General features: G+C 36.1%; 1 protein-coding gene and 1 non-coding gene across 2 annotated transcripts in view; both read left to right on the forward strand.

Moving 5' to 3' along the window:
* The first annotated feature begins 4,784 nt into the window (after nucleotides 1-4,784).
* LOC119423138 (tumor suppressor candidate 3) overlaps nucleotides 4,785-26,782 on the forward strand; it is a 47,976-nt gene continuing 25,978 nt past the window's right edge. Inside the window, exons 1-6 of the mRNA XM_037690548.1 lie at nucleotides 4,785-4,841; nucleotides 5,758-5,927; nucleotides 12,254-12,371; nucleotides 15,346-15,486; nucleotides 17,701-17,841; nucleotides 18,118-18,207. Of these exons, the coding sequence (XP_037546476.1) occupies nucleotides 4,785-4,841; nucleotides 5,758-5,927; nucleotides 12,254-12,371; nucleotides 15,346-15,486; nucleotides 17,701-17,841; nucleotides 18,118-18,207 (717 nt within the window). The remainder of the gene's footprint in view (nucleotides 4,842-5,757; nucleotides 5,928-12,253; nucleotides 12,372-15,345; nucleotides 15,487-17,700; nucleotides 17,842-18,117; nucleotides 18,208-26,782) is intronic.
* Nucleotides 19,068-19,183, forward strand: LOC119423280. Its single transcript, XR_005187460.1, has one exon. It is a non-coding gene; the product is annotated as a U6atac minor spliceosomal RNA (small nuclear RNA).

Genomic DNA, 26,782 nt, shown 5'->3' on the forward strand with positions numbered 1-26,782 from the left:
TGTACACTCTCAAAGGTCCATTATTCTAAAAGTACACAATTTTACATGGATCAGAGCTTATAAAGATTTTCTAAAATAACATTTTATTTAGCCTCAGATAGGTATATATTACTTAAAAACTGATGTTTATCTGTGGTGTGGTATATTCAGTATCATAGATTTAATATATTGATTGTGGTATTGGTGTGGGCTCTGTTGCCTCAAAGCAAGGAGGTCACAGGTTCACGTCCTGGCCTTTCTGTGTAAAGTTTACATGTTCTCCCTGAGCACATGTGGGCTTTCTCTGGGTACTCTGGTTTCCTCCCACAGACCAAAAAAAAGCATTTTAGGTTCACCAGTAACTCCAGATCGTCGCTAGGTTTGAGTGAGAGTGTGAATATTTCGTTAGTGGTTCTTTCCTGTTATGAACTTGCGATGGGTCCAGGGTGTACTCCACCTCACATAATGACCACTGGGGATGGGCACCAGTTCCCCTGCTAACTAGAAAGGAAAAATCAGGTAAAGAGTAAAGATGGTTATAGTGTTGATTTATTTCAATGGTCCCGAGGCGTTTGAGCATTTTAACTTGTCCTCAGGTCCAGAGTTTTTGTCAGCTGGATAAAGTAGAAAACAAAGACTATAACATACTTTTCAGCTGGACATTTCTTTACAGGGCTAGGCGTTACATTTTAAATTGCAAGTTCAGTTGCCTTTTAAAATTAAATAGTAAATGGTTACATTACCATGATAACATTTCATATTATGTAATAATGGATAGACATGGAATGGAAAGACAAATATGCACATGCTTCATCAATTTTAATACTTGGTGAAATAACCAACCGTTTAAGTTTTTAGTTAGATTTTTACTAATTAAACAATGCAAATACATTGTTTAATTTCAAACTGTTTAATTTATTATTGGGTTTATTGTACTAAAAAATATCTTGAGGTCAAATTGTGAGCACTACTTTTAAGTCGTGAAGGACGTTTGCTACTCTCTTCTATCTGCTGTGTGCACAGAGGCACATTGGTGAATATAGTTATGGTCATCACTTCAGACATTACCAGTGTGGTGGCGTTCAGTAGCTTAGGAGCTTTTACTTCATCTTGTGAGGCTGTAACGTCAACCTCTGTTGGAGTGCATAGGCATTTTTCATTTCTCTACACCTGAAGACAGAACTGAGGAGTTCTGTTAGTGCTACTTCAGGAACTGCTCCATCATCTCTTGTGCAGTCTTTCTTCAGGTCGCCAGGTTTGTAAACGGCATGAAGGCAGGTACATTCAGTGGGTTGATCTCTTTAACTTAATAACTGTTATTTTGCTGCTGTGACCACATTAAAATAATTACCTTGTCAACACCATAATGAGCAGTTGGAATTTGCCAGTCTGTTGAAAGGCCTGATTTTGTGTTTAAGCAAAATAGGCCACGTTTAGCCTTACCCTGAAATCTATTGTGTGGACCAAATATAACGGACTCTTTGCAGACTTGCAGTTGATTTTAGAAGGCTGGTGCTGTAAAGCTGATTTGTGTTAGAACAAAGCATCCATTGGTAATATGTCACTGCATTACTTTTCTCAACCAAGAACACTTATTTGTGTGTGTGTGAGGTTGAGAGAAAACCTGCTAAGGCAGAGCATCATTACTGTCTGTGTGATTGGTATCCAGGACTGGCAGCTCTCCCTTTGGGGCAGAAGGCATGTGGGCAAAAACTGGGTAGACAAATTAAAGACAAAAAAAATCAAAGACGTACAAAGAGGACTTTGTACTTCCTGTGGACAGGCACACTGATCTGTACCTTGTTTGTTTGTGTGTTCTCCTTTGTTCTGTCTCATGGTGAATTCCTTCCCTCATTATATACGTAGCTCATTAGGAGTGTGTTCTTTTAAAACACCCAAGCATGATAAAGAAACATATCATATAACAGTTTCTTTTTTTTTTCTGCCTCACCTCCTCTTCCTTACACTCGTTCACCTTTTAGTTCACGTTTGTCTGTTGATTTTGTCCCTTGGCATTTTACTGTGTAGATTTAGTGTACCGGTAGTTCTGCAGCCAACTCCTAGTTGTTGTTGATGTGTGTAAAAGAGAGTAACATAGCAGTCGATTAGCAGTTGAGGGAAGCTGCAGTACTAAATTATTTACCTACTGTCTGCTTTAGCCAAAATTTTGTGCAGAAATAAAGATGGACAGAGTCAGACTGAAAGTTATTGTGTTAAAGTTTCAAATTCACCCTGATATATATTTTAAATAGGTTTGATAAAGCACAATCCTGTAAAAAATGTGCTTTTCTGTTTTAAACCAACATATTTTCCAATACATATCTTCCTGATTGAGAAATACAGTTGTTCTATTACCTGATTAAAGCTGAGAAGAGGAACGTAACGCACGCTGTGTACGTTTTTACACTCGTGTCTCAAGTCGGAAAACACTTTTCATGATAAACAGCTTGTCAAGCAGTAGTCTTTAATTAAAAATGCATGACAAACAGCTTAGATATAGCACCATTTAGTTCAAAGACTTTCTACAATGTAAAAAAATCTCAGAAGAATGTCTGATTATTTTCTCAGGTGCATTCAGCAGTGGTTGGAAAAACATGTTTCATCACGATCTGACTGTTTCATCATACGTCAGCTCGAAGCTGAAGTCGGTGCTCACAAACCCTACGCTTGACTGATGCACATGGTAGAGACACTAGAACACTGAGGGAACTGCTCGTCTTTTCTACGAAAATAATTTCATCTCGCAGAGTCACTTGCAAAATGCTGTCTGATCTGCAGAATTGTGTTCTAAAACTTAAGTTGAAAGCTTTTTTTTTTTCAAGACCAGCTGAATTTATTCAGTAACAGATGATTAAAATTCACACAGAAGTACAATTCAAAATTCAAACTTTTTTTTTATATATACAAAACTTATAGAAGGTCAAATTATCTTATTCTTTCACCCAATAAAGAGGTTTGTTGTCCCCCATCGCGGAGTGAAATGGGGGAATTGGAAATAGACGGATTATTTGTTTATCGACACGGCGGATGCGCGTGCAGCCGGAGTGCAAAAAGAGCCGGTGTCATGTGCGAAATTCTGCATCGAGAGGGCGCACAGAGGCGTCCATCTTCACAGATCTTCTGATAGATTTTTTGGTATTAAAAACTATAAATATACTCATTGTATTGGTCGCTGACTGATGTTTGTCAGGCTAAAGTGAACACGACAAGTTGTATTAAAAAATAATAATTTTTCGCTCGGCAATTTATTTAAAAAAAACACCAAACTGTAAGAAAAACCCCACACAAGGCCAGATTTATTTGTTGCTTATTTCAGGTTTTATAGTTATTTATTTATTACCAGGAGCTGTCGATTAAAATGAAAGTTACAACCGTGACAGGTTATGCGGACTCGTTTTACTGAGAAATCTATGAGAAGCGCATTGAAAACGGTCAGACCCGCCTCTGTGCGCGTTGTTTTTATTTTGCGTTTTATTTTATACATTTTATTGTATGATGTTGAAAAGGTGAATAGGTGCTGCTCATTACATCCCAAGAAGAACCATGAATACTATTATGAAGTTCAGCTTCACAGCATGTGGCGTCCAGTCCTGCCATTTTGTGATTTGGACCCAGCAGGATACACTCGTGCAGCCAGAGATGATCAAACGATGTACACAGTCCTCCACATAGATGAGCAGTTATTCATACAAAGTAATATTGTAAAAGAAAGAAGCTAAAAACAATCCACTTTGACACATCGTTTATTGTAACTTTTCCTGTTAACATTCAGTTTTAACTTTTTTCCTTCAAATCACTGTGTTCACATTTTTAAAAAAAGAAATGCTTTTATTGTTTTTACTTTTTAATGACTTATGTACAAACAACAAATAAAAAGTTTTTGATGTATCCTTAACTCTTGAATACTTCAACAAGATATTTACAGTTTATTTCCTATGGACTATACAGTCCCAAATGTTTAACGCTGCGCACACAGTTACAATGTCATCTAATAGATAGATTAGAGGTTTCAAAGTCAGAGACTTAACAGGGAGCCAACCAACTTCTCAAAATCTTGAAAATGTCACATTCAGTAACTTTAAATCTGAACGCAATATCCTTATTGGTGAGCCCTAAACACAGTTTTCATGAGGATGGCCAATATGGTCCATTGTTTGGACATCTGCTGGGCATTTCATCCCTTCGTCTTTTTCTCTTGTAGCTGAGACACAGAAGAGAGCAATCATTAGGTACAGCATTAAAGCATCACTTTACTTTGTTAAACACAGGTTTATTACAGCCTCACTCAGCCTTAGACTTTCCTCTGATGCTGGTTTGGGTGAAAATTATATTTTGTTGTTGTTGTCGTTGTTGTTGCTGTTGCTGCTGCTCCTCCTCCTCCTCCTCTACTAGTTGATTTTTTTAGGTCCTGAACTTTCTGGACTATGGGAACTTTCTGGCAAATTATTTTTTGTTAGCTTGTTTGTCGGGCATTTTTGAGCACCGATGGCACAGAAGCTTTTTATCGAATGTCACTCACTACCGCTCTCATATGGAAACCCACGCTAGCACCCTTTGCTGCTAGGAAACGACAGGAGTGCCACCCCAGTTCGACAGATGGCTGATGGAAAAACTTTATTTTCCTTTTGTTTTTTTTGTTGTGGCCAAAACATTAAACAATAAGCACTTTAAAAATTTTTTTTTTTTTTTACAACTCTCCCAATCGACTAGAGAACAGTATGCGATCTACTGCTTGATCGCGATTGACGTAATGGGAATCTTCAGTGTTTCCTCCACTTTGTTTTAGGTCCCGTTGTAGTGTGGGAATGGCTGTTATTGTACTTGACATAGAAAGATCATGTTCTATACCAGCTCCTAAAGAGGTAACATAAGGTACTGTTTCACTGGATTGTGTTTGTTAGAGAGTAGCTGGTAACATAAAATTGCAAGAGTAAAGGAAATTTTTGTTGTAACCTCTTTGAATTCTGTTTGTGACCAGTGAGTGGTGGGGCTGCGTTTTGCCCAACCAATTTTTGAGAATACCAATTTTTTTTTGTGTTCACAGCATGAAAAGCTCTATTATAAGCTGTTCACAATATTTTGTTACCCACCTTCACCTACATCATGCCAAACTGCAAACAGTTTAAGACATTCGCAAATGCCATTTGACGACCAATAGTCGCAGCCTGATGAAATACTACTTTCAGCAGTGGCAGTAACAGTGGATTTTTTTTTCTTCTCCTTCAGATGGAAATGTGTTCACAGCTTGCATATATTGTGAGTCTTGTGAACATAATTTTCCCTTTACCTTCAAAGAAGCCAAAGTACTTTCAAGCATTAACTTTCAGTGCACCGTTGCATGTATGCCTTAAACATTCCAGGCGCTGCACCTCTGAACTTTTGCACTTTAATAACAACTTCTGCAAGATATTACTGGACTTAATTAAAAATAAATATTGATAATATATTTTTTGATCATTTTAAATCTATTCAAAATTAACCATTTCTGCACTGAAAAATGCATAAATAATACCTTCCACACCTAGTAATTATATATATATATGAATTGTTACCTTCAGCTTCTAGGTAATGAAATAAAATATTTATGGAAGAAAAAGGACTTTATCTGAGAATATAATTAATTGCTTGTGTTGCATAGCTTTTTTTTTTCTATTGTAAATTCAAAGGGATTATTTTTGTTTTTTTGCCATTTGTGTAAAATGGAATTGACCATACTGCTTACCCCTGAAAATCTTCATTATTACCTTGTCACATCTGTTTTTCTTTCTGTGCGTTCAGAACCTGCTGTCAGAGAAGGTGGAACAGATGATGGAGTGGTCCTCTCGGCGTTCGGTCATCCGGATGAACGGGGACAAGTTCCGTCGTTTTGTCAAGGCCCCACCCAGGAACTACTCTGTCATTGTAATGTTCACTGCTCTGCAGCCTCAGCGTCAGTGTTCTGTCTGCAGGTATGCACTAATAAACTTCAATCCTCCGCTCTTACAGCTGGCACACATTACTTTAACAACTGTTGATTTACCTTTTTTTTAATTAGCCATTATGTAATGTCCATTTGAATTTTTTAAGGTACATAATTGTGTCTGCATTCACAAAAACATTTAAGGGTTTCTATTCTCAGACATACTCAGATATGCATATGTCCTAGAAGTGTGCTGATGTTTTCCATATCCTTTGCATAAAAACCATGCACATATTTAGACTTGCACACCATGGGAATCGTATAAAATATCCTTATGTAATAATAACCTGTGGATCACATTGACATTTTGATCAAAGAGACTCAAACTAGTCATACAGCCAAAAGGGAATGAATAAATTCCACAGAATAAGGCCATCAAGACCTACTTACCCACTTACTTACACAAAGTCTTTTAGCTTTAAGAAGACTGAATGAAAATGTCTTAACATATTAGATGTAAACTTAAAACGATTTAAATGTTTTTTTTTTTATTTGCATCACTTTTGCATCTATGTCCCGTACCTTATTTATTCTGTTTGACCTCTACAGCTGTTTTTTTTTTATCGCAGGACTAGCTTGAAGAGACGGACATCAGTGCACTGTCACTCTTTCCTAAGAACCACCAACATACTGTACATGTATTTAGACTGTAGAAGCTAACACAATTTTAGCAGAAAATGTTATCCAGACAAAAAAAAAAGAAATTCCACATAAAAAGGCCTCTGCTTCAAAAAAGAAAGTCATTTATTCCTTTATTGAAATAAACTGTTTCAGTTTTCAGAACAGAAGGGAAATTTTCAATTTCAACACAAAGGACAGCTCTGGACAAAATCCCTGAACAATGTTCTGAAGTGAACTGGAGCTGTCCAGGGTTCTGAAAGTCATTTTATTCCAGCCATTTCTATGATTAAAAACCATTGAGCTTCTTTACATGGAATGCTATAGAGGACGGAATGTGACAAAATGGAATAAATAAATACATAATACATACATAACAATTAAATGTAGCATTTAATTATTAAGCACATAAATAAATCATTAAATATACAATTAAATTATTAAATATACCATTAAATAATGAAATGTGCCTTTTAAATTATTTATTTCATGATTTATTTATTTAATTTTGTCACCTTCCGCCCTCCAGTGACACCATGAAATTATGTTAACTGTCAGCCTCACTCGTCAAACTCAGTGGGCGGGACTAACCCTAATCCTGACGCCTGATTGGCTGCTCTTCACAGCAAGCGAAGACAAATGGACCACAGATAATCGATAGACCAGAAAATGTATTCTGAAAAAACTTGATGAATCAGTAATTGGGTTAACGTGTATTTGGATGAAACCTTTTTTTTCATCAGACTGAAGCAATGGATTTCACATGCTCACCATTAGTCCCGCCCACTGAGTTTGATGAGTGAGACTGACATTTAACATCATTTCATGGTGACACACGAGGGTGGAATGTGACAAAATTAAATAATTGAATAAATCATGGAATGAATAATATAATTGTATTGAATAATTTAATTATATATTTTAATGGTATATTTAATAATTTGTTGATTTAATGATGTATTTAATAATTAAATGATACATTTCATTATTGCGTATTTATTTATTTAGTTTTGTCACCTTCCGTCTTCCATAGAATGTGGTGTTTGCTGCTCTTCATTTCTGAACATATTTGTGTTTATGGGTTTTGCAGGTACAGAATGGCAACAAGTCAGAACAAGACTTTATAGTTACTGTGAGAAAAAAATAAAAATAAAAATTCTTCATAGAGATGCACACATTGCAGTTTTTTGTAGCTTAGCCTCTTATAGAAGCTTTATCTATGACTGTTTTCTCATTATAAAATACATGTTGGATGCACCTTGTGCCTGTGCAGTATAAACCTCATATTTGTCCATGTCAGGATTACTAAAGGAACATAGAACTGGTTTATGAAATCAGCTCTGTCCTTGTCTGGTTTGACCTGACTTCTTTGTCTAATCAGACACTCCTCTGCTTCATCAGTGACTTGATTATATAAGTTATTCATCATGAATCTTATGATTCATACTCACATGTCAGGACTACTTAGCATCCAGAAAGGTAGAACAGACTTTAATGTTGTTATTCTTGGATATAACATACACCACTTTTTACTTTTCATGTTTTTAAATCTTTATGGTTTTATTCACTTTACATTAGAAAGTGTTGTTTATGCTTTAAAGCAGGGTCACCAACTTTTTTAAGACTGAGAGCTACTCCAGTAGGACCGAGTGACAAGAAGAGCTACTTGTTTGATACAAACATAAATTTGTATTAATAATAATACATTTACATATCGTGAATATATGACGATGAATGTTAAGGATTCCTAACAATAATTATATATAATGATATGGCAGGTATAATCAATTGTTATTGATAATTAGTGGTTAGAACTCTCAATCGAGAACTCAAGGTCTCAGTTTGAATCCCTTTTGGAGCTCTTCTGTGTGACTCTAAATTGCTCTAGATGTCTGGAAGTTTGTCTTTGTGTCTGTTTTCCTGTGATGAACTGGAGTCTTGTCCAGGCTGCCCACTGTCTTCATCCAAAGGTGACGGTGCCAAAGGCAGCTGAGATAGTCTCCAGCCCCCACCCCGACCCCGATTAGGAACAAGGGGGATCTAATGGATGATTTAATATAGCAGCAAACAGATATTTAAACATAAAATATTTATTTTATTGTAATCTCAATTAGTAACATTTGAAATTCAGTTAATTTTAACACAGTTTTTGTATTTTTAAATGTAACATTAGTACTGATCCTCAGATCTACAGTGTTTTTAACGGATCATAGCATCTTTTACTTTTTTGAACAAATTACTTTTCACATTATTCATCGTTGCTTCTTTCAAGACATCCACGTGTGAAAATGTGTCATGAAGAAAGACTGCTGTTTGCTCAAAGCTGCCTTTAACTCCCCGTGTTTTTCTGCCCGTCGTGCCCTCCTACACAGGAAGTTAGCATTAAAGCTAATGTGTTAGCTGGTGAAGTGTCGCTCCGTGTTGAGTTTTGATGTCGCCCCACAAATGAGACATGCACACATGTGTCTTTCATAATGGAAAAAAAAAAAAAAACTCTTCCCAATCACTGTGAAAATATTGTTTTCTTAAGCTTTTCTGCCATTTTCCCCTCAAAGTAGTTTGTAGCTGTGCCGTTCACAGAGATCGACAGAGTGCAGCTCTGCATCATTCAGCACTTTGACTCCAGACGAGGTTGCTAAGCTGATTACATAAAACATTTTACAGTATTCTAAAAGTTTTAATTTATTGTTTTCATTTCAAATCTACATCCATGCAAATGCTATTACTTAAATTTAAAAACATAATTAATGAAACAATTTTAGGCGGTGCTCCTTGATGATGAGCACTATTTTTAGAAAATGCCCCACGGATGATTCACGTGATCCCTGCGGGCGACCAAGTGTCCGCGGGCACCGTGTTGGTGACCCCTGGTTTAAGGTATATGAGCATATGCATGTGTAGGAGGGTGGAAATTGCCAAACTGAATTGCCCTTTGGGTTATGTAGTTATGTAGTGGTATTAAGTTATCTGAATCAGTTTTATTGACAGATGCATTAAATAATATAATCTCTTTGTGTGTTCTTATTTCAGGAATATTGTTTTTACTTTAGGTTGATATAGTTAGCCATAACAACAAAAAGAAAGTGGATTCATGTTCAGTAGTTACTTAAAAGCCTGCTTTAAGAGAAATATCTATTAGTACAAAACCTGGCAAAGACCAAGATTTCTGTTGCCACATAGTTCCATTATCACTCTTCATCTAACGGCTCTCTGCCACTGGGACAAACTCTGTCCCAGTTTTAAATTACATGCTTACTATAATTAGCTTGAACTTTTATGTTTTTTTTTTTTTTTTTTTTTTGAGCATAAGAGGCAAGACTTTTTCAAATGATGTTAGTGCAATAGCACATTGGTTATGTCCTTTCTGAACAGTATTCCTGTTAGGTTTTCAAACCCCCAGTCAGAACTTGTCTCACAGGCTAGTTAGCGTGCTTTGTGTTGTTGGTCAGAACTTTATGGGCGTGTTTGTTTATGCAAAACGGCGCATGCTTCTTTTACATGACATTTCACTTAACATGGTCTGCTTCCAGAAGCCGGCTGTTATAATAGCAAGATGGACAGCTTTGTGGTTAATAAGAGAAACACCAGGTTCAAGGTTCTTTACTGTCATTCACACATCAAATGTAGTACATGAGGTGGAATGAAATTGTGTTCTCAAGGTCCCAGTTACACCCAAAAATAGCAAAAATATACAGTATAAAAGAAACAGTATACAAGGATCAAAGATCCTTAAACAATAATAATGTAAAATAATATGATGTATTTAACAGCAGCCTGAACATGAGTCTGTTGTGAGCAGATGGGTATGAATACAGCAGCTTAAAGGCAAGAAATCGGCAGCATGAGATATCAGCAGCATGGATAATCAGCAGCACAGATAAAGTACATATCACCAATTAAAGTGGCATTACAGTGATTTAAAAAAACAAACAAAAAAAAACAGTGATATTCCTGGTTAGGGATTTATGAGTCTAACAACTTCAGTGTAGAAGCTGTTCCTCAGTCTAGTGGTTCTCCACTTAATTTTACTCCTCATCCAACAACCCAAGCCTCTCTTCCAACATCTGATACATCGAGTGAAACAAACAACCTCTACCTATCCTGCTATCACTGTTGTTTATAAGCTTAGATGCGTGCATGACATGTGCTACAGTGGGAGTGCTGTGGGAGGAATTATGATGATTTATCTCCCGTGTTTTCGCTTGGACTCTAAACACTATGAGACAAAGACATCTGAAACTACACAATGGCAGATTTGTCTCACATCTTGTTGAAGTATACATTCACTTTTACTGTGTGGCATTGAGCTACCGTGGATGACTAAGAACGTGCACTACTTATGGTCGGTATTTAACACAATGATTTATTGGAGTATTTGAGTTGATACACCCCTCCTCCTCTTAATTGCTCCTTAATGTGAACCCATATTGTTGAAGTAAAAACAAGCCTTTATCCCTTTGGATTTCTGTAATTGTTTAAGCATTTCTCCCACATGTTATGGAAGACTTTTGACTCTTCTTTATTTCAAACACGACTAATAAAACATTTTTCAGGTAATACATTAAGGTCTGTCAGCCAAGGTCTTAGGTAAATCTTAGTGATGTTATATAAAATCCATGACTCTTGTAGCCCAAATCTCTTCATTTTTTTATTGATGGACACTTCAAAGTGACTACTCTAACATTAGCAGCAAATATAACAATGAAACATCACCACTCCTGACACATCCCGACAGATGATTTCCCGCTCAGTAAAGCCATAACCAAAGGCAGCCGACTTTAGACACAGTTCAAAAGGGAAGGGAGTATTAAGAGGAGTTTTCCACCCACGGTACATGAATTTAGAGAGGTGAAAAGTTAAATAAAATATGATTCTAAAAAAAATTAAGATGTGCATGCTTTACCTCTGAATGTGATTTAAAATCTAGTTTGAGCTTAATACTTTACCAACGTACTGTATATTAGACAAATTCCTTTTCTTCACTCCCATCATCTTCTGTCATTTACCTTTCCATTAACTAACCTTGTGTCTCATTTCATTTTTGCATAGTATAGTTTATTTGTTTGTGCAGCGTATGCCTAAATAGCCTTTTTTGTAGAACATACAGCAAGGGAGTAAGCTGAGAACATTTCAAATAAAGTAAAATGGTGTATTTGCACAAACATGGTCAAATAATTGAGGACAATGTCAACAAAACATTTATTATTTTTATTGGCAATCAACAGTAATGGCTTCTACAATATTGTTGCAATGCTTGCTTTTGCCAAAATTGATTTATTTTTCTTGGTATATCGTGCCCAACAATTTTCTATCATTGTTCCACAGTATCCATTTTGGAGAGCTCATGTCATAGAAAATGTTTCCTATTTTCTTAAATCCTTCTGCGATGAGCAGAATACAATATGAGCTGCTTAAGGCGGCGTGTTACATTTTAACATTTTCCTGAAAAAAAAAAGTCTGACAAAGCAGGTGAATGAACAGGAAATCATTCAACTTCTTAACTATTAAAACTACTGAAATGACTTTAGGTTTGTGTTTTCCCTTCTTTCCAGTTGTCATTAAAATACCTGAGGTGATCCAATCCATACTGTGATCACCTCAAAGTGACTGGAAAACACTTAGATGTAATTAATTCATAATAACTAATGAATAATGTAATTTTTAACTTAACTTTGTTTCTCTCTTTATGTTTTACAGACAGGCGAATGAGGAATATCAGGTCCTGGCTAACTCCTGGCGTTACTCGTCTGCATTTTCTAACAAGCTGTTCTTTACGGTTGTAGACTATGATGAAGGAGCTGATGTCTTCCAACAGGTAAGCAGTGTTTGAAGGTAGTAGTTCTCTGGGCTGTGACTGTTAGTGACTGTGAACAGCATCTGTATAGGAACATCCTGAACACCTCTATAAACAATGGTGAGGGTCTCCATTGCCTTGAATGAATTGCAAAAAACCAAAGTAATGTGGCTTGAATTTTGAACTTCTCAAACATTTTGTGCGATAACTTTTCCCTCAAGATATTTACAGAGTTGTTGTTTAGTGTCCCCGACTCGTCACCGTTTAGTTTCTGTAATTCAAAGTTGCTTGAGCTTTATTTTGATGTCCTCACGGGATTTTTTTCTCATGACAGAAAACATCTAAGTTTACAGGCCTGAATGTCCAAGTCTACTCAAGTACATAAGAATATATATATATATATATATATATATATATATATATATATATATATATGTACAGTAGATTAAATCATAAATATGGAGGCAGCTGCCATGTTGGGTACCAAGCAAACCGAGGCAGGTATGATGTGGGCAACAAAATACAAGACCTAGAATTTTTTTTGGAAAGTCATGCAGACAAAAATAGGTGGAGATTTTCAAATATTGACCTCATAAAACCTGCATGTGTGGCTCGCTAGTCCCTTGGTTGCAAAAACTTAGAAGTCAGTGATACTTCAAACTGGTAATTTGCCTATTTTCTTACAATTTTTCTGTGCAATTTTAAACCATTCACTAATATCCAACATTCACAGCCCAGTGAGATACCATCATAAGTTTTGAGTTTTAAATTGTAACATATAAACCTTATTAAAGTATATAAATATTTACATTAAATATTTAGTCTTTTTTTATGTTAATTTTCATAACCATAAATATTTTGATTCTATGTCCATTAAACATCTTTCTGTTTATTTTACCATAATCTACAGTGTTTCCCCTACCATTATACAAGCAGGTCGCCCTGCCCCGTCATCAGAACCGAGTGCTCTGCCTACCGAACCCCCCATCCCCCTGCTCCCCATCAACAACTGTTGGTATTGATGTAGCGCGGGGCGCAATGCAACGCACTACCAAAAATGCTACTGACGTACCGCTCCGCATTCCCGCATCCACCCCCCACCCCCCATTGATCAAAACCAGCAGCAGCTTAGTGCTAAGAACTGGCAGCAATGTAGCGCTAAGCTAGCAGTCGGGCAATTCCGACAAAAATAAAATACGACAGGGGAAATACTGATTTATATTTACGTAAAGTAATGTGGTAACATCAGTCTTTTTTTATCTGCTTTTTTGCTAGCTCTTGTTTCTTTTTCCTTTTTTCTTTCTTTTATTTATTTATTTACGTACTTCTTACTTTGTGTACTCTTGCTTAATTTTTTATGGTTTTATTTTTCCAAAGGGATTTTTTAATGTAAACATTCACAATTTTGTTTGACAAAAATTTCCATTTGCAGTTTAAATCAGGTTTGTTTAATTACATGTATGTTGGTCTTTCATGCATAAATATATATATTTTTTGTCTTTGTTTTAATATCTATATAAATATATTAAAGGTAAACATATCCATTGTTACATGTTGAGCTGTGTTAATTCACATTCACTGTTATTATTTGTTTATTCCTGAAAATAGGACTGAAAATGACTTCCATGTTTATTTTGTGTAGAATGTTTTTCCCCTTAAGAAAGTGTGTGGATGGGGGTGGGAGCATTCATATATAGAAAAAGCAGATTTTAAACTTCAGAAATTCCTCTTTCACCATCCATTCATTCTGTCTTGTTTTGATCAAATGTACTTGTATAATTTAGCCTGAGCTACCTTTTTCAAGAACCTGTATTCCCTAAGATTGAAAGCACTACATTACATCAGTATCCTCGTACTTCAGCAGAATATGTTTGCGACTCAATCTGCTGACTTGCTTCTGGACCTGTGAGGAGCAGTTTGTGCTGCAGTGTGCATTCACAGGCAGGGAAGCCACAATAATAAGCATGAAGTTCCATCAGCTGCAGACACAGCTCTCCAATCTGCCATCTTCAATCCATGTTTTTCAAAAGTGTACCTGTTAAATCTTTATAATCTTGGTAAAATATCACTACTAACTTACTAGCCTTTTCTTGCTTTAATTTTCTACTGCCGTTACATTCTCCACTTTTTCTACTTATTTATTTATTTACCTACTTGACCACCACATATAGTGCTGCAAAGTCTCCCTGACTCAATAACAAATAAACATGGATGGCTGACTTTCAGTGTTGTGGTAACAACTGTTACTCCAGTAAACCTTGTCGTTGGGAAGCTTTGTGATAGTAAAGACTGACCATGAGATGATGGACAGCCCAAGGCTACTGCGGTGAAAATGTGTAATATGTGGGAGATGTGACTGAATGTTGTGGACAGCATTTTGACAGCCTCTTTTTTTTTTTATTATTCACAGCATGAATAAAATACCAAAGTTCAAATACTTTGTTTTCTGCTGACAGCAGCACTTTAATGTTATGAAACACCTGCAAACTGCCGCTGATATAGAATCAAACTGAGCTTTTATGGTACTCCTCTCTGATGTTTGCAGGCTGAAAAAAAGATATCTTCACTGATGCTGCCAATGACATTTATGAGTTTTTATCTGTAGTGATCATTCACTCACAGAGATGTTTATTGGAAACAGATTCCTTCTGGCACATCATTTAATATCTTCACTTATCTGTATTTCTCATAAGTGATGCTCATTCATGTTTAAAACATTTCTCTAGTGTGTGTCGTGATAAAAGCTAAAGTTAGGGAAGAAACAAGAGCAGGGTGATGATTAAAGGGACATATCTGTTTTGTTGAACTTGTTGAAAATGTAAATAAAAACTACCATTATTTACATAGTCAAAGAAGGCAGATGTTTTAATGGGGGTACTTTAAACTACCTGCAATAGATAAAAAGTTTTCCTGTGTCCAAATTACTGGGAAAATAGTTTGGCTTGTTAAGTTTCAGGTAATTAACATAACTTTTTATTTTGTGTGTGTCTTTCAGTTGAACATGAATAGTGCTCCAACCTTTATGCATTTCCCAGCAAAGGGAAAGCCGAAAAGGGCTGATACATTTGACCTGCAGAGGATTGGGTTTGCCTCTGAGCAGCTGGCCAAGTGGATCGCTGACCGCACAGATGTTCAGGTACTAGTCGAACAAACTGCACATACTCATGTTGACACATTTCCAGGGAGAATTAATACAATGCAGCTGAAACTGCAGGACTTGGTTGATTTTTACCATTATTTTTAATTATTCCAGTTTATATAGTTGTTTTTAGTATTTGTATTTGTTACTGGATGGACATAGTGTTAAAAGTAAAAACTGAGTATAGCATCCTTTGTGCCCAGAGTTGCATTCGGGACTAAAAAATTCCAGCCCGGCCCAAACCAGTATAATTTATTCCGAGCCTGATCCGAAACCGACCAATTACCTGTGCTTTTGTAAACAAATCCGTTTGACATGATTTAAAAACATATGTCCAAGAAAGGAAGATATAAGATTTCTTGTTTATTAACAATAGTCAGCAGATCATAATAGTTATTATAATATTATATTTATTATACAGGTAATATCATCGGTATTATCGTTATTAACGGTCAGCGGACGCACGCGGCTGATGATCCGGTTGTCCATCTGTAACAACCCGCCCCCAAAACTAAGGTAAAAGGGGGATTAATTACATAAAACGCTATTTAAGTCTCGGGCAGTGCCTGGAGCTGACAGCGCAAAAAACTTATGTTTGAGATGTAGGAATAACCAAGTACAGTAAACAGAAAATAATTTACCCGCAAAGGCAAAAACTCTCATAAATAAACTAATAATAGATTAGCCACAAAGGGTAACATTTAAGGCAGTTAACACAGTTTAATCAAACCATCAGTTATGCCCCGCAAACCCCCCAAATGCTTCATCCCACAACATTTCCATATCAACACATGAAATCCCATAAACCCCATAATAAAAAATAAAAAAGACAGATTGATCAAACATTCAGTCCAACTATCCTCTTCGAAGGAACGTTCGTTTTGAAGGAGGATGAGAGAAACACCCACTCAGTAATAGTTAATGCGTATTATTATTGTTTCTTTTGGACCTTTATGTGATTGTGAGTATAAAAACTGTATGGCAAGACATTTGATTAACATTTATGTCATCGTTTTAATTCTACTGAACAAGTAAGATGATAACCCATTAAAATGTGAAATAACATTTCATCTGAGTTCCTGTTTGAAGGTCACATTTTATTGGTTGAGTCAGCCTTACTAACAGTATGCAGTCATCAACATGACATAAGATTTTAGGTTTAGGGATATGATTGTACATCTGCTTTTAGTCATTTTGGGTTGTTCCTTAGAGCTTTTGACAATAAACTGTTAAGAACAATGTAGAGGTCAAGTCCCAGCTTCAATCATCTGCAATCTTTTGTCCTTGTATAGCCTGTAGTTCATGCACAAACATAGTCTGAACATTTGGAAAACTGGGAACGTGAAAATGAATGGATATTTTTCAGACTATTCGGTTAAAATTTATAATATTTAAAAACAGTGAAGGCTTACCGTTTCTTGCTGTTTACTTTTTGATGGGAGCAGTCATACAGTATAATGTGCTAACAGCTTGTTTAAATTGGAAATCAGATTTTAAATGTTTTGATTTCAAAATTATTATATAAAACAAGTCTAGGTCAATAGATAAGTCAATCAGATAACAAGTATAAGTCTGTGTACTTGTTGAGATATTAAACACAAAACAAAACACTTGTCTGTAATTAATTTATTTCTGAAACCTCCCAATGAGATTTTGCTCTTGAGAAAAGCAAAACCCAAGTGACAGTAAGAATGTTGATCCAGATTCTTTGCTACAGAGAATAAGTTAAGTAGAACTTAAGTAAAGATGGAAAATGAAAAGGCTGAAGTTTTTAATTGAGGTGTTAGCGTGACACATTTTTCTGCGCAAAACTGAACTGCTCATAAATATATAAACTCCAACCATTGTTAGTATTAGATTATCTTAAGTTGTTGACTTTATAATAACTTAAAATAGCCCAGAAATTGCTCTAAAATATATAAAATGTCATATCTGCCATTTTTAAGGACACCAACTGCTTTAGTTTAGAAAGCATCATGCTTTTCTTTTATGTAGAGTTTCACTTTACATATTTTTATTTTTTAAATTTAATTATTTATCTTTTTTTTTTTCTATTTAATAGTATGAAAGCAAACAAATACACCTTTTTATGTAGTCACTGTTTTCATCCTAACTGTTTTAAAGAAGCAAGTAAAAACTTTCCTTAACGTTAATATTTGTTATATTGCTGTTAATTATTCTAACTGTTGTACCGGTCTTTTCCCTTCTTAGATTCGAGTCTTCCGACCTCCAAATTATTCAGGCACCATTGCTTTGGCGCTGCTGGTGTCTCTGGTTGGAGGGCTGCTGTATCTGAGGAGAAACAACTTGGAATTTATTTATAACAAGACTGGATGGGCCATGGCTGCTTTGGTAGGACAGATGTGCACACTCATAAATACTCATTCACATTCAAACTAGCTTTATCGTTGAATACTTTTAGCTTTTCTGCCAAAAGCTGATTACTGTAGAGGTTCTGGCTAATTATGCCTTGTACTAAAAAATGACCAAAGAGGTTCACAATTTGTTAATGCTTTATAAATGGACATATTTTACTTTGTAACTTAGCTGAACTTCTTGGAATATTGCCACACTTAAAATGATCCATCAACTTTATTATTTTTTGTCCCTTGTTCAACTCTGTTACAGTGTGTGGTTTTTGCAATGACGTCTGGACAGATGTGGAATCATATACGAGGTCCCCCCTATGCCCACAAAAACCCTCAGAATGGACAAGTGGTATGAAGTCCATCATTTTATCTCTTTTGTGCTTGGTTAATATATTGTCAGTATATTGTTTTGTGCTTTAATCCTGTCCTTTCCTCAGGACTTCCATCTCTTGATGCTTCCTTTACTTAGACGTCCATGTTTTTCTTTCTTCTTCCTTCCGTTCTCTTTTCCATGTTTTATCAGGCACATGCCACTTGTTACCAATATGTGTGCAAACACACACACACGCTCATACACGCACAGATATGACTTTGCTGGTCATCATTTAAGTTTGTTCACTCATGTGTGAAATTAAAATGAAAATGTGAGGCAAAAACAGGAAAAAATGATGCTACGAGGAGAGAAGACGATTGGGGAGAAAAAGACAAAAAGGTGTGGACAAACATGAGAGTAAGAATCAAAGGGCATAGAAGTGCCCTTGAGAACATGTGGTTGCGTCTGTTGCTTTGTTTATCTAATGAGTGACTTCTGCACGTTTGCAGACACATTTACAAAAACTATGACGCTATACAAGTACACAAGTGAACTTGTAGAAGGTTTATGTACTAAAACTAAATCCACCTCAAGCAGAGACGGGGAAAAAAAAAGCTGTAGTCACGACTCAACAAATACTCAGACATGCACATAGCAGATGACCGCTTGTTCTGAGCCTGGTTCTGCTAGAGGTTTCTTCTTCATTAGGGAGTTTTTCCTTTCCACTGTTGCCTTTGTGCTTGCTCAAGATGAGACTTCTGTGATGAAGTAAAACTCAAAGCAGTCTGCTCCTCAGATGAATAGTATCAACTTACTTTTCATGTATACGGATGTTTCTGTTCAGTGCCCTGAGATGACTTCCGCTGTGACTTGGCACTATATAAATAAACTGAATTGAGTTGAACATATAGTGCACTCCCCTTGACAAGGATGGAATTGCACCTTCAGGGCATCAACACATACGGTTAAGGCATTACCACCTACTTCGTGGCGTCTCTAACCATGTTTTTTTTTACGGCCATACCACCCTGAACACGCTTAATCTCATCTGATCTCGGAAGCCAGGGTTGGGCCTGGACAGTACTTGGATGAGAGATTGATCACCTGGGAACAAACGAGTGCTGTGAGCTTGTGGGCCGAGATGGTGTAGCGGTAAGGCAGCCGACTTGGGACCAGAAAGTCGTAGGTTCAGCTTCCCGCCATGCCCACATATTGTGGTGTCCTTGAGCAAGACATCTAATCCCTAGTTGCTCCTTGGGTGCTTACATAGCTGCCCACTGCACCACCTGAGTGTATCGCAGGTGTGATGGGTTAAATGCAGAGAACTAACAATACATAGCACTTTACTTTTACTTTACATATGTCCACTCATACACTACCATAAAGTTGAAAGTAAAAATAGATAAAAATCACTATTTCATATTTTCACACCTGTTCCTTTGTGTTGCTCTGGCTCCTCTGTCTTGTTCTGTGTAAAAACGTATATATGCATCAAGAATTGCTGACTTTCTGTCAGTATTCCAAACATTTTAATATGCTTGTTAGTCGATTACTGTATATTTATTTCATCTTTCATCCCTTTCTCATTTTCTTGTCATTTTTATGTCCAGACGTTTGTTGCTTTCCACTTTTTTTTTCTGAACTTGTGTTTTTTTTTTTCTTTCTTGAACTGAAACTTACAATTAAAAAATATGATATTTATTATAATTTCTAACTTACAATTTAATTCTCACAAATATATATAGCAAGGCATTTTGTGGGCTGGTAGTGCTGTTGTGTTTTATAGACAAAATTCACAATTTATAAAGCAAGTTTGTGTATGAAACATTTTGCCAACTCCCACATTCTAATGCGTTCTTTCTTACATGATGGATTTATTTTCCGTTAAGTTTTTTTTTATTTTTGTTTGTGTCCATAGTAAGTAACTTTTCATCAGTCCCTCTTTTACACGTTGCACTGTAGTTGTTAGAAGAATGAAGTGTTTCAGCTAATCTGATGATGGCAGCATTAAAGCTTAGACTTAATCAAGTGGTAAAGCAGCTTTTTATGTATAGACATAAATTAATTCAGTAGTTTAATACGCTATAGCCATAGGCATGTTAGTCAAATGCACTGGTGAGCAAGTTGTGCAAGATTTATTACCAAGCATGCACAAACCAAATTATGCCAGGTAATTGCAGCGAGACTGATGAGACAGTCTAGGAGTACAAAAGAAAGACAGGAGAACTTATAAAACAGCTCATGTTATTAGAAAGCTGCTCATAGCCTTAGATTTGATTTGGGTAGCATTAGTATTGATGAATAAATGTTTCACTCTAATTAAACAACCAAGCAGGGGTGTGTAGGGATTTATATCTGGAAAGTTACACCGTTTGTTTTTTTTTTTTTCCTCTAATGAAGTGCACAGTTTAGTTTTTACATTAAAAAGCAGTGTTGAAGATTCTAGATCCCCATTTATCTAAACAACAACATGCCAAATTATAATAGTTTATTTTTCTTCCTTTTTTATTTATTTATTTTTACAAGCTTACATTTTAAACTTTTTCTTAACCACATTAAATCACACACTTTTGGGTGGGCTCTATAGCGGCTTTCCCAAAACCTTTTAAAGCTGGGACTTAAAGCCTTCCTTTATATCTTGTTGGGGTTTCTGTAAGGACTGAGCTGGTGTAAGATCGGAATTCAACCCACTGAGGTTATGCTTCTGAGCTGGCAAGCAGTCAGAGTGCCTGCAGTACTTCACTCTAACCAATAGCTGTGGTGTCACTGGTTGCATTTGAGTAAACATAATGCATTGCAGGACTTTGCAGTGGTGAAATACAAGAGGCATCTTAAAGAGGGGATTATCTTAAATCATATCACAGAACTATATTATGAAAAGGGCATTTATTACCGCTGCCTCTGTGTGTTAGTTTTGTTGAAGGTGTGGATTTATAATGAAGCCTGTTTGCCGAGACTTTCTGGAATTTATTTATTTTTTGCTGGTGTAGTTTGAGATGGTCATTTTTTCATTCCCTTGATTTTAGTTCTTTTTTTTTTGTGTGTGTGTATATATATATATATATATATATATACTCTATATAATTTATTCTGAAGTCTGTACTACATTGAAGTATTAAAAAATGATAAAGCCCCTCAGTGTTGTACATACATCCCATTTTGCCACTGATTTACTGAAGATTAAATTGTACAGATCTTCGAATAAACAGATTGAATTGTTTGTGTTGTGCAGCAACTTTGTATCAAACCCAGCAATTTTCAGTCAGGTCATCTGGACAGTTTATTTTCTTTTTTTTTTTTTTTTTTGCTGAAAGGTTTCACCTTCCATCCAGAAGGCTTCATCAGTCAAGAAAACACACAACACAAAACTGATTCTTCCCACTTTGGAGCAAGCTGTTGGGGGAAGAATCAGTTTTGTGTTGTGTGTTTCCTTGACTGATAAAGTCTTCTGGATGGAAGGTGAAACATTTCAGCACAAAAAAAAAAGAACCTGTCCAGATGACCTGACTGAAAATTGTAGGATTGTAGACCTGGATTACTGAACATGGACTTTGTTGGTTTGTATCAAACCCTTCATCTTGTTCAAGACTTCAGGTAATTGTTGCTTTTTCATTGCCATTACTTTGTTGACAGTGACAACATAGTCAGGTGAAAGCCATACTTTTATCTGGCTACATGTTCCCACTTCTCTTAAGTTGCTCAACCAAAATAGTTGCATCCTATCATCATTTGATTGCTTTTCTGTTGTTCTTTCTCTTTTCTGACAGTGAATGACTTTAGGCAGATGCTATCTTCCTGTTTTTCTTCCAGTTTTGTTTTTTTTTCCTTATGGTGCTCTCTCACGTCCTCCTCTAATCCCCTTGTCTTCCCAGACAGTGTAATTCCTTTAAAATGATGAGTGAGCGAAGCCAGGTAGACTATATTGAAAGGATTTGTCAACTGACAAATGGCACAACAAAACAGATGAAACTACTGTGCACCTCACTGTGTAGCTGGGAAAATGTTTCTTGTTCATTTTTGCTGAGTTGTTCATAAAATGAGACGTAGAGTTGTGCTTTACAAAGCCATACACAAATTTTAACAGGCACATATATGAAACAAAGTCAAGTCTACAGACTTGGCTAATGAAATGTCGTTAACAAGTTTATGCAAATAAATTTTATGAGAAACGTATCATCCCATACACAGAAAATCGAACATAATCAAAACAACATGATACAATCGTAGGGACACACCAAGGTTTTTCTATCCATCCATCCATCCATCCATTATCTTTACCCGCTTATTCCATTTTGGGTCACGGGGGTCGCTGGTGCCCATGTCCAGCAATCACTGTGCGAGGGGCGGGGTACACCCTGGACGGGTCACAAGTCCATCACAGGGACACATAGAGACAAACGAGACAAACAACCATTCACTCTCTCACTCACACCTAGGGACAATTTAGAGTTACCAATCAGTCTAACATGCATGTTTTTGGTCTGTGGGAGGAAACCGGAGCACCCGGAGTAAACCCACGCATGCACGGAGAGAACATGCAAACTCCACTCAGAAAGGCCCCTGGACCGGTGTTTGAACCAAGGACCTGCTCGCTGAGAGGCAGCAGCTCCACCAGTTGCGCCACCGTGCTGCCTGGTTTTTCTTTCATTAACTGTTATTCTTTCGATACTTTGGAAGTAAGACTGACTCTCCATTCACAAAGCTGGATGGACAGTAAGGAACCACATGTTATCATATAAGATGAATAACAAAAACCTGTTATTGTAATTAATTGCACACCTGGTAGGATTTCAGCAAAGCTGAAAGGTCCTTTTGTATGAGAACTTTTCCATCTGACCTGTGAAATATAACATCTAAAACGTACGCTTATCTCTTCCGAAATGGGAGGATCATCCTCCAGTCCTAGAGTGTGAGAAAGACCCCATTGTTTTCAAGGACTCTTCTTTCCATCTCACGGTAGAAATCATTTCTTTAACAAGTTAAATATCTGAGTTCTCCTGAACACAATTGAATGTTTTGCTGTAAAAATGGCTAAGTTTATTTACTTTCTAAGCTCAATACTCAGTAATCATGCATAAAGGAATTGATATAAACTGGTGTTCAGAAGTTACAACTGTGTGCATAAGTTCTAATGAAAATGTTTATGGAGGAGTAAAAAGCTGCTTAGAAGTTTGATTATTCTGTTATATTGAGAATTTACCAAAGCAGAGTAAATTAGCCATTTAATATTTTTATTAAGGTTATTAAAATTCAACAGTAACTTGAAAGAAGGTCCACCCTTCTGTCATGATTGGCTCGACCATCACATTGTAACGCCTCTAAGTCAAAGAAGTTTATTTCCTGACATTTGGCTTAGAGAAGTCTGGAAGAAGCTTTGAAGAAGTAAGGTCAAACAATTGGATATTTATTGCCAGAAGATCTTTGCCACCAGAAGGAGAAAACGCAGCCCTCGGGGAGCTCATCAACCGACCCCCCTCGGGAGCCAACTTTCGACTCTAGATTTCAGCTGATTTCCAGTGTCGAGGGAAATCCCACCTTCGGCGCATAAGTCATCTCAAGAGTCCTGGTGACCCTCAGGGCGGTTGAATTGCAGATCACCTTCCAATCGGTAGGAAAAAGCTGCTCAGATTTTCTCTGCTGGTGTCTGATGTCCCAGATAAGAAGTTGACCAGTATAAAAATTTCATCATTATTAATTAGAATTAAGTTCTCATAAACTGACAAATCACATCTAGCCAAAACACTTCATTTAGCTAACTTTATAGATGATAATTTACTCTGCTTTTTGAACCTCATAATTTACCATATTAAAGTTTGAAAGATAACTCCATAACCTTGTGTTGTCAAAGTAAAGCCATCATTTCACTCTGCAGCTGTATTCACCGTTCGATCACTTATATTCACCAAAATTGATAATAAATTTCACAAAACTGTACTTTGACTCAACGCGTTTTTATTATATATGACTTTTGTTTTTTAATACGAAAAGAATTCACTAGAGCATTAAACTTGAGTCTGATTGAATAAATTAATAATTTCTGGCTTCAGAACCGGAAGCCAGTGGTGCCCCATCAAAATACAATTACTCATAAACATTAAACGATCTGAGGACTGTTAATCCTACACAATGGAAAAAATGTTGAATAATTTAGAAAAAAAGAATAGAAAATACTCCAAGTAATAAAAATATACATTGTAAAAAATGAAAGGGAATAAAACATTTGTGTTGAATTACATCTATTAACAAGTTTAACCTTTATTACTTACCGTTTAAACTTTTCACATAAAATCAAACAAACTTTAAGTGACACATTATATTTGCAAATCCTTACATCCCAGCACACATCACTGTGAAAATTGTCTTTATTCATATATTTAGTTTTTTGTTTGTTCATTCATTCATTCATTCATTTATGGATGCTTGTTTTGATTTTGTGTAGGAGTTTTTGCAGCATTTGGGCATTTTCCTGTCATTTTGAAGACATTTAGTACTAAATGTATAATGTTCTCTTCATACATCGGTGAAGTTCACGAGATAAAGTAGCTATTCTACATTTAAAATGTTGCCAGTGTGATTTTCTAAATAATCAGTTCACATGCTGAAATTTATTTTTTCATTATACTAAACTCTAATGTGCCCATATTGTATTCATTAATTGCAGGTTGATTTGAATAAAAACATTTGCTAAATAAAAAAAATAAAAAGTAACGATCTACAGTATGAGACAAATGAAAATGTTACATTTGTTTTCTAAAATCAATTGTGTCTTAGAAAGTATGTCTGGCTATTAAAGCAGTCTAAAACATTTAAGTAGATTTGAACATCTACATCTCTCCTCCACCTACTCGTAATATTTCAACCATTTGCTTTTTATATGGAACTATAAATGTAGTGTTAGATTTCACTTTAAAAATAGACTAGTCTAATGTTATTTTAATAAAATTACTGAGAAAAGTTATTGTTGTTGCCAAAATATTTTGGAGCTGAAAATGCACTTTTGAGTCAGAGCTTCGGCAGAGTCAAAAAGTCGGTCTCAATTAAAAGTTAATGTGATATATACTTTTTTTCTTCAAGGTAGATTAAAATGAACATTACAACATGGTTAGTGCTTTGGTTGCTGATTTTTTTTTTCCATGTAACTATCATGGATATCTCAAATAACATCAATGTAACATCTAAAGCAGGAGTGCCCAATACGTTGATCACGATCTACCGGTCGATCGCAGAGGCATTAGATCACATGGCGTTAAAAAAAATAGACGTCAGCCTATCATTCATCCTCACTATGAAATTTGTCACTTTGACATACAGGACAGCCGATCACAGCCCTGATTCTCTCAAACCAGGTCTCAGAGTGAGATTTTCGGGGAACTCCCCCCCAACCCAAGGTGTTAAATTCTCAGTGTGTGAAGCTGCACATGCGCACTACAGTTGGCTGCAGTCAAAAGTTTTTCTGCACCAACAACAGTTATAATAAATGACAGCAAGCAGAGTGTTTTTTGTGCTACTCACCCTTTTTCAGCTTGTAGGAGCAAAACTAATAAAGTCCAGGGTCCAAAGAAACGTCAGTTTATTCATCAGTCTGGACGTAGCTGTTATCATGAAGATGCTGCATGCACAATGAATGCAGCTGAGCCTGGCATCAGGGTTGCCAGATAAATTTAAAATATCATATTTACCCCCTCCTTTTCTGTGCACATGTTCAACAAACACAACACACACCTCAGCTTAGAATACCTTTACTCAGCACATATGACAGTTCAGGTCAAAATACTATTATTTTAAGTACAGTACTGTAGTTCATAATTTCTTATCTGGCAACCTAACTGACATAGAAACTACAAAGTTTTTAGTGTAAACCTACTCATTTTTTGTTTTATTACCCCCAATAAACATTGAAAAAACACTAACATTTCCAGAGTTGTTCTCGTGTAGCCTTTTAGTAGGTAGATCACTTTAACTTGGTCATTTTAAAAGTAGCTTGCATGAAAACGTGTGGGCACCCCTGATCTAAAGGGTTGACTAAACTTGGGAACGTTTATAATTGTCTTTGAGGTTGGGCAAAAATCTTGTATTTTCACTTTTTTGTCATTTACGTTTTGCATAAATCATCTCTTTCTCAACCTTCACACCTATCTTGTCATTTGTATAGTCATACAGAGCTTGTGAACTTGTAACCACAGTTTGTTTGGTTTTGTTTTTTTGCTCCTCCATTTAAAAAAAAAAAAAAAAGTTGTTTTTGGAGATAGGTTTGCGCCTGACATTGACAGTTTGTAAAAGGATTTAAATAAATGGAAAAGAATAACTCCACTGCCTTACTGAGTACAATCTGACAATAAAGGGAAAATCTGAAGGGCAACAAGAAAAAAGCATAACGCATGAAATAAGTATAGCAAAAAGAGACCCTTAACTGCAGTTATTTAAAAGAACTGAACTAACTCCTTGGCCCAATCTCCAGGTACACGGACTAAAAGTATGACAGCACCAGGACGTTTAAGCTGCTCGCATTAAGAGCCATCTGAACACAGTAAAGATTTGCCAGAAAGTCTAAGCAGCTGCTGTGACTAGTCAGGCGGAAGAAGAACAATCCTGACTGGATCTCAGAACAGAG

The sequence above is a fragment of the Nematolebias whitei genome, chromosome 16 (genome assembly GCF_014905685.2).
Source record: "Nematolebias whitei isolate Nwh7 chromosome 16, NemWhi1, whole genome shotgun sequence".
Classification (NCBI taxonomy): Eukaryota; Metazoa; Chordata; class Actinopteri; order Cyprinodontiformes; family Rivulidae; genus Nematolebias; species Nematolebias whitei.